General features: G+C 34.2%; 1 protein-coding gene across 1 annotated transcript; it reads left to right on the top strand.

Moving 5' to 3' along the window:
* The first annotated feature begins 2,335 nt into the window (after nt 1-2,335).
* On the top strand, nt 2,336-6,163 carry LOC121789408 (peroxisome biogenesis protein 2-like). Its single transcript, XM_042187882.1, has 8 exons — nt 2,336-2,570; nt 3,447-3,560; nt 3,662-3,815; nt 4,556-4,692; nt 4,839-4,939; nt 5,206-5,323; nt 5,420-5,586; nt 5,713-6,163. The coding sequence occupies exons 1-8, from the start codon at nt 2,442-2,444 to the stop codon at nt 5,828-5,830; spliced, it is 1,038 nt and encodes a 345-aa protein (XP_042043816.1). The 5' UTR covers nt 2,336-2,441; the 3' UTR covers nt 5,831-6,163.
* The last annotated feature ends 1,430 nt before the right edge of the window (nt 6,164-7,593 follow it).

Here is a 7,593-nt window from a genome sequence, read left to right as displayed (position 1 = left end):
GTTTGTAAGATTGTATCTCGCGATAAAATATGTAGTGTATTTAGTTCATGAGATTCAAATCCAACAATTCAATCATAGATGGATAATTATGGGATAATTAGTCATAACTAACCCCTATGACTAAAATTATCTCACAACTCAATCTTAAATTGCATTTTGATACTCTCTCCGTCCCATAGAAATAGGTTATTTGAGTTTGACACGAGTTTTAATATGTAATTGATAAAGTAAAAGAAAAGGAGAAAAATTAGTTGAAATTGTGTAGTGTATGGTGTGGCCATAAATGATAAAATAAAAAAGGAGAAAAATGTTACCATAAATAGTTATGAACTATTTGTATGGGACGGACGAAAAAGAAAATATGACATATTTCTATGGAACCAAGAGAGCATTATTTTCTAGGAAATCAAACACCACCTCACACTTACTATATAATACCATTACCTATGTTTAGTAGAGCTTTTTTTGGAAACCACTAAATTGTTTGTAAAATACTACTACTAGTAATTATATTGCCATTAAATTTTGTAAACAACTGTATATATGAATAAAGATAAGTCAAAAAATAAAGGAAAATGCTATGCAGCCATAATGTGGCTGGCCATACAGTGGCATTTTAGTAAATTTTGATATTATTGGCTATTAATGATTCAAATAGGTTATTAATTGCTCCAATAACTTTACACTATTACCCTTTCTATTTAATTGTAGTTGTTTTTTAGTTTCATTTCTTTATTCCGATTTTTACATTTCTTTCTTTTATTCATTTATTTTTTACTTTTCTGTTTTCAGTAATTTATTTTTAAAATCAAATAGTCTATAATATTTTTATTATGTTATAGTTTAAGATTATCAAATATACTAAAATTATAGGGTGTATTATAATATAATTATATAAATCAATATACTAATTATTTTGTATATACTATGATATAGTTGTGTTTACATAGTTATTCTTTTCTTTTATTTTAAACACATTACGTAAATTCTAACTTAAATTTTATTTTAAAAATAATAAATCTTAAAATAGAATAAATATTTTTTTAAACATGAAATTCCCATTCCCATAAGTCTCTGGCAATCTCCCACTCTCTTATAAAAATCAAAATCATTCCCATATTGCATTTGTATATTAGTAATCTATAAGCCTATAATATTCTTTCTTCGTCCCTCAATAATATGCATTTTTTAGTTCGTCTCACAAGAATATATACTTTCTAATTTGGAAAACTTTTTTCTTTCAATTGAAGTGAGAGTGTGAGACTCATTCTTTTCTAACAATACTTTAATAATTTTTGTCTTCTTCTTCCTCTCTCTCTCTCTTTCTTTCTCTCTCTTACTTTACCAATTGTGCATTAAAATATGTACAAAAATGTAACGTTATACATAATAGTTTATATGTTTATATACTTCCAATTAAGTTGTGATATAATCTAATTAATAATAATAGCAATTAATATTATTACTGTTAATATAGACTATAATACTATGTGCTACTCAGTTACTACATAACTTAACATCATTACCATCACCATCACCATCACCGTGTACTCCATAAGTATTAGCTTACAACTTTTACTTATTTCAATAATTTAATTTAAAGAATAAAAAAATATTTAAATAATACAATGACACATATATTTTATATTTGAATAAAAAGTAAATCCTGATTTCATATTTTATAATTCATGTAAATATGCTAAACCACTAAATAAAATAAATCATAATAATATTACCTCTGAGAATCCACTCACAGTCTACATATTAATGCATTTATCTTTTATGTAATATTATTTTCATATTTTAATATATTTACTAACAATTAAAGCTAAAAATAAAAATTTGAATTTATCATTGCAATATGCCAATATTTCAATATCGGACCAATACTTTTATTCGTGCGTAAATACTTATCACGATGCGTTGGTATTATAAATATAAGATAAAATTGAATTAATCATGTAACATTATTAAATTTGATTTTGTTTATATAAATTTGATGCAACATGAGTTAATGTATAATCCAATTGAATAAATTATACTAGTTTCTTCATATTTATAGTATGTCATAATTAAGGGTACATTTGTCCAAATAAAATTTATACTTTTTAGAGGTATTTGATTTCACCGAAATGACATTAAATGCACTAACTTTTATTAATTTTTTATTTTTATGGCTGGCTATAACGTGGCCATTTAGCACTATTCAGAAATAAAACCAACCTAAAGTGCCACTTTTTATCATGTAAATATCTTTATGAATGTGCGTGCCCGTTTTAAATGACGAGAATAACCCTCAGAATTAAGAGGAAAAAATCTGTATGATTGTTGCAGCACGTAGAAACCTCGTGGTGAGGAACACAGTGAACACGCACACAAACGCAAAAAATCCATCATTTATTGGAATAAGCTGTAGAAATTTGGAACTAGTTAATTCAGTAATGGATAGACAAATCCTAGCTTCGTCGTCTTCGTCTACCAGCGGTAATTCTGCCAATCCTCCTCCGCCGGAGGATGCGTGGTTCAACACTTATCTGAAGCTAATTCCTCAATGGCAATCTGTTCACACGGTAGGTAATTGCTTTTGGGGCTTTTGCTTTCTTCATTTTTATTTTTTTCGAGGGAAGGAGCGATAGAAATGATGTGCTGAATCGAGGGAAATTTGTAGCAGTAGTCTGCATCGATGTGTGCATTTTTGAAGAATCTGTACCTGTTGGTAGTTTTTTCTTACTAGTGAAATTGCGTTAACTTTTTGTTAATTGTTTGTGTTGGGAAAATCTAATATTTAATCTATCTTCAATCCAACAACTGAATTCTGAGATGTTGGGCTAATTGATGTTTGAAGAATCCCATCTTTATCAGTTTGCTTGTTGCTGAGAGGGGTAGAATTTGTTGACTGAGCTGTCTAGGACGCATAATTCTTCTTGTTTACTTCAATTTCATCACATTTTGACTCTCCCAGTATGCAGGAGTTGACTGAAATTAACAGTTTTTCGATTAATTATTAACTTTTCCAATTAGTTTACATCAGTTGGATAAGCTTGTTAAATATTTGGTGTTGCTTCTTAAGAGGTTTTCTTGTGAATTCTTGACAATGCATATAGAATATAGATGTAGGAAAACACAAGATTGATAGAGCTTGGTGATTCTGTGGGTATTAATGTTCTTAAGAAAAGTAGTGAAACCCTAACGGCAAAAGATCACACCTCGATGTTTTATTTTCCTACCTTCAAATTATTCCGCAAAAGAAGTTGGGAGTTTCAAACCCATTCAAATCAAGAACGTAAGACATTAAAACACTTGACATTCACGGTCTAAATGTTTTGGTTGTTGAAACTGAATTACTTTTAGCAGATCAAGACCTACTGGTTATCAAAAGATATCCTTATTGGATGCTCCCAGCTTTCGCCCTAATGCTGCGATTGTGCTTTTGTGGTTTCTGATAGGAGATGATCCCAGTTGAAATATCTAGAGTTAATCAGGTAGATGCTGGAAGGCTTGACGTTGAAATGTCAGCCATGTTAAAAGAACAGTTGGTTAAAGTTTTTTCTTTACTGAAGGTAAACACCATGCTGTTAATTGAGTTTTCTTGGACCAGAAGCTTTGATAATTAATTGAAAGTTCACAGGCATTTGATTTCCATTCCCTTTTTTGGGGTTAGCCAGGAATGCTATTCCAATACGAGCCTGAACTCGATGCATTTCTTGAGTTTCTTATATGGCGATTTTCAATATGGGTTGATAAGCCTACACCTGGTAATGCTCTCATGAACTTGAGGTATAGGGATGAACGTGCAGTTGAGCCAAGGGTAAAAGGTCAGTGACTATTTACTTATTTTCTTCTTCCGGTACTTTATCTGTTGTTCTGAGTATCCTTATATGGTGATAGTAATTATCCTTATATGGTGATTGTTTACTGCATATGGAAAATGTGCAATAAATTGGTGACTGAATGCTTCAAGATATTGGAGAAATTCACTTATATTATGAGAAGTAACAGTGTTATGTATTACAAAATCGCAAATAACTTCACCCTGTCCCTCAGGCATGTTAGGCTGATTATTAACAACTTCAACCTGTCCCTTATCCTCAGGCATGTTAGGCTGATTAATAACTTCAACCTGTCCCTTATCCTCAGGCATGTTAGGCTGATTAATAACTTCAACCTTGTGATACTAGACTATGTTTACATAATTGTGTAGCTAGTGGTAAAATAGCAGCCTCGTCAATAAGTTAACTACTAGCTAGGAAAACCTTATATTCCTTTAGCCCCTTCGAAGTAGGGCTTAGAATTAATCTTTAGTAAGTGTTTATTAAAGTTGATGTGTTGAACTTAGGGGTCTTGTTGTCTCCCATTTTGATAAAAATACATATTCAGTCAGTAACTGTTATACATTATGCCTTTGTGTCTTACAGAAGAGAGGCATTGGAAGTCTTTTAATTAGGAAAACGATAATTGTTTTTGTTCAGTATACCCTTGGTGTTCTATTGAATTGCGGATCTTTTTCCTATAATGGCGAGGCTTTACACTTATGCTTCTACGTACATTCTTATAGTTAGAATGGGGCTGGAGGGGCCAGGATTAACTGTTTCACAGAAGATCTGGTACTGTATAGCTACTGTTGGTGGTCAGTATATTTGGGCCCGACTTCAATCATTTTCTGCTTTCCGTAGATGGGGTGACACTGAGCAGGTGCTTCTTATCTCTGCAAGATTTAATTCTAGTAGCTGTGCATGATATGCGCATGATATATGATGTACTTACATCTGAATGTACTCGCTCAAATATATGGAAGTCAGCCCTTTTTCGAATATGTTCTAATCATCTCCTTTGTCCAGAGATCACTAGCTCGTCGGGGTTGGTTTATCTTACAACGTATAGAAGGATTTTATAAAGCTGCATCCTTTGGAAACCTGCTCATATTCCTTTTGACAGGAAGGTAATTATTCTTATGCAGCCTTTGTATTTTTCGTACAGCTCAAAGAGAATGATTTGCTTTAATAATCTTCTTTGGTATCTGAATAACATCATACCTTTGTGGCTGACTGAAACACTGAGTCCAATAGCAATTTGTTCTTTTGTCTGAATGGTGGAGTATGTTTGAATAAAAGCTTGAGTCTTGCAGATTTGTAAATATAAAACTTTGAAAAGAACTTAACATGGACCAATCTTACCTTAATTGTAATTGATCTTATGTTTATGCAGGTATAGGAGTCTTACTGAGAGAGCCTTACGAGCGAGACTTGTCTATGGAAGTCCTAATATGAATCGATCTGTGAGCTTTGAGTACATGAACCGGCAGCTAGTGTGGAATGAATTTTCGGTAAATTCTATCATTTCTTGGAAGCATTTGTCAGAAACATTATTTGGCCAAATATGTTAAGATGCTATGTGGAATAAAGCATGGCATTATGTGCAGGAAATGTTGTTGCTGCTTCTTCCACTTCTCAATTCGTCGTCTCTCAGAAAAGTTCTCCGTCCATTCTCAAAAGATAAGTCTTCAAACTCAGAAGGGGATGATGCTTTATGCCCCATTTGCCAGACAACTCCAACCACTCCATTTTTAGCTCTTCCGTGCCAGCACAGGTAGTTTGTTTCTGCATCCTTCCTATTGCTTTATGCACGTCAATCTCCATGTTCACGAACATTTTCAACCTCAATCCTCAAGTGAGGTCTAGAGAAGCTTCTCCTTACTATAAACTTTACTGTCAGGTATTGCTACTATTGTCTTCGAACAAGATGCGCATCCATGTCTTTCCGGTGCTCCAGGTGTAGCGAACCCGTTGTTGCAATGCAACGACATGGGGACTGTGTCTCCAGTGAAACTTGATGAAAGAGTTACACAAGGTGAATGAAATAGTGAAGCACAATTAGAATCATGTAAGGTGTTGGAAATTAAGGAACATTCATTTATAAAGAAAATTACTCAATTTAGTGAATGAAAAAATTGATAAAGAAAATTAAGAAATATTCATACTAGTGCTAAGATCATTATCAGTCGTTTGCCGAGCAGGGATTCTTATTTGCAGCCAATGATTTATACTCCATATGTTGTGATAAAAGGTTTTATTCTCTGATTGATTGGCACAATAAATAGGTGTCTAACCTATATGATGTACTGTAATGCAGCTTCAATGTCTAATTTCTTCCATACAAGAAAATATGAGCCTGTTTTAAAATATTTCTGAATTTTCTATTTGAATATATTGTTGCATGCATGGCTATAACAAGAACATCACATGCATGCAACGCGACATCACATGCACCGAGTTAGTTGATGACGTGGACTAGTTGAGATGCGGTGGCCAATGAGGTGAAGCTATGACGTGTTACAGTCAATGGGAGTCCAACACGTGGGTGTTAGTTAGTTAAGTGAGCTAAGATGAAGAGTATAAATAGTAGAGTTGCTTCTTCTTTTCGGTTATGTGTGTGAGTATAATGTTGAGATTGTAATTGGAGCTTAGATCGTGGATCTAGAGTTCCTCCTCTTCTTTGATTGTTCCTATTGTGCAAACTTGTTGTTCATTCAATAAAAACGTTTCTCTTTGATCATTCAAGTGTTGAATTCGCGTATTATCGCTGATCTCGATTGTCGCGAGCTAAGATAGGAAAGCCGCGGAGTAAGGTCGTAACAATTGGTATTCAGAGCAATCGATCTCCGGACATCGGAACGGTTACTCGGGGCGCGGAAATGGAGAAGAAAATGATCGAGATAATGGAGCAAAAAATGCAGGAGATGCGAGAAGAGCATAAGAGCGAAATAATGGAGTTGTCGCAAACAATTGCGGCACTTAATTTGCAGAATCAGAAAAATAATGAAATGGAAAATGGTGAAGGGAGTAATAGATGGAATCGGTATGAAAATGGAGGAAGATCGACACGATATGAATTTCCTAAATTTGATGGAGACGGTTTTGAAGGATGGATGATGCGAGCTGAATATTTCTTCCAAGTAGCTAAAGTATCAGAGGAGGAGAAGGTTAGAGTGGCCGCGATTCACTTGGAAGGGAAGGCATTACAGTGGCATCGAGGATTTGAGAGCTTGCATGGAGATATGGCATATGCGGACTGGCCGAGCTATAGCTCATCTCTAGCTGCTCGATTTGGTGCGCACGCGTATGAGGATCCATTGGCTGAGCTCAGAAACCTAAAACAAAAAGGTACGCTCCAAGACTATATGGATACTTTCGATGAATTATATCCTAGAGCGGGAATTAGAGAAGATCAAGCCTTGAGCTTCTTTTTATCCGGATTAATTGATGAGTTACAAATGCCAGTGCGTATGTTTAGACCTAAGGCACTAGCTGAAGCTTATTCTCTAGCTAAATTGCAAGAGTTAACTGTTAGAGCTCTAGGTGTTAAAACTAAGATGAGCCAGAGCAGTGTGCAAGCTCACAGTAGCTTTTATTCAAGTAGCAAACCAATGGCTGTGACTGCTACTAATAAGGTGGGAGCCGTGAGTAATTGGAACGGAAGTAATAAGGATGCTACTAAATTTGGGGGGGTTAGAGCTAGCACAAACCTGACTCCTAAAGAATTGGATGAGAAGAGAGCAAGAAAGGAATGCTTTTGGTGTACTGAGAAGTTTACCCC

The sequence above is a fragment of the Salvia splendens genome, unplaced genomic scaffold (genome assembly GCF_004379255.2).
Source record: "Salvia splendens isolate huo1 unplaced genomic scaffold, SspV2 ctg232, whole genome shotgun sequence".
Classification (NCBI taxonomy): domain Eukaryota; kingdom Viridiplantae; phylum Streptophyta; class Magnoliopsida; order Lamiales; family Lamiaceae; genus Salvia; species Salvia splendens.
This window is presented reverse-complemented; position numbering and strand designations above follow the sequence as displayed.

Excerpts from the sequence above, each read along its gene's own strand:
- LOC121789408 (XM_042187882.1), top strand. The coding sequence starts at position 2,442 with ATGGATAGACAAATCCTAGCTTCGTCGTCTTCGTCTACCAGCGGTAAT. Across the intron at positions 3,561-3,661 it reads AAGTTTTTTCTTTACTGAAG|CCAGGAATGCTATTCCAATA; the intron begins GTAAACACCATG and ends TTTTGGGGTTAG. Across the intron at positions 4,693-4,838 it reads GATGGGGTGACACTGAGCAG|AGATCACTAGCTCGTCGGGG; the intron begins GTGCTTCTTATC and ends TCCTTTGTCCAG.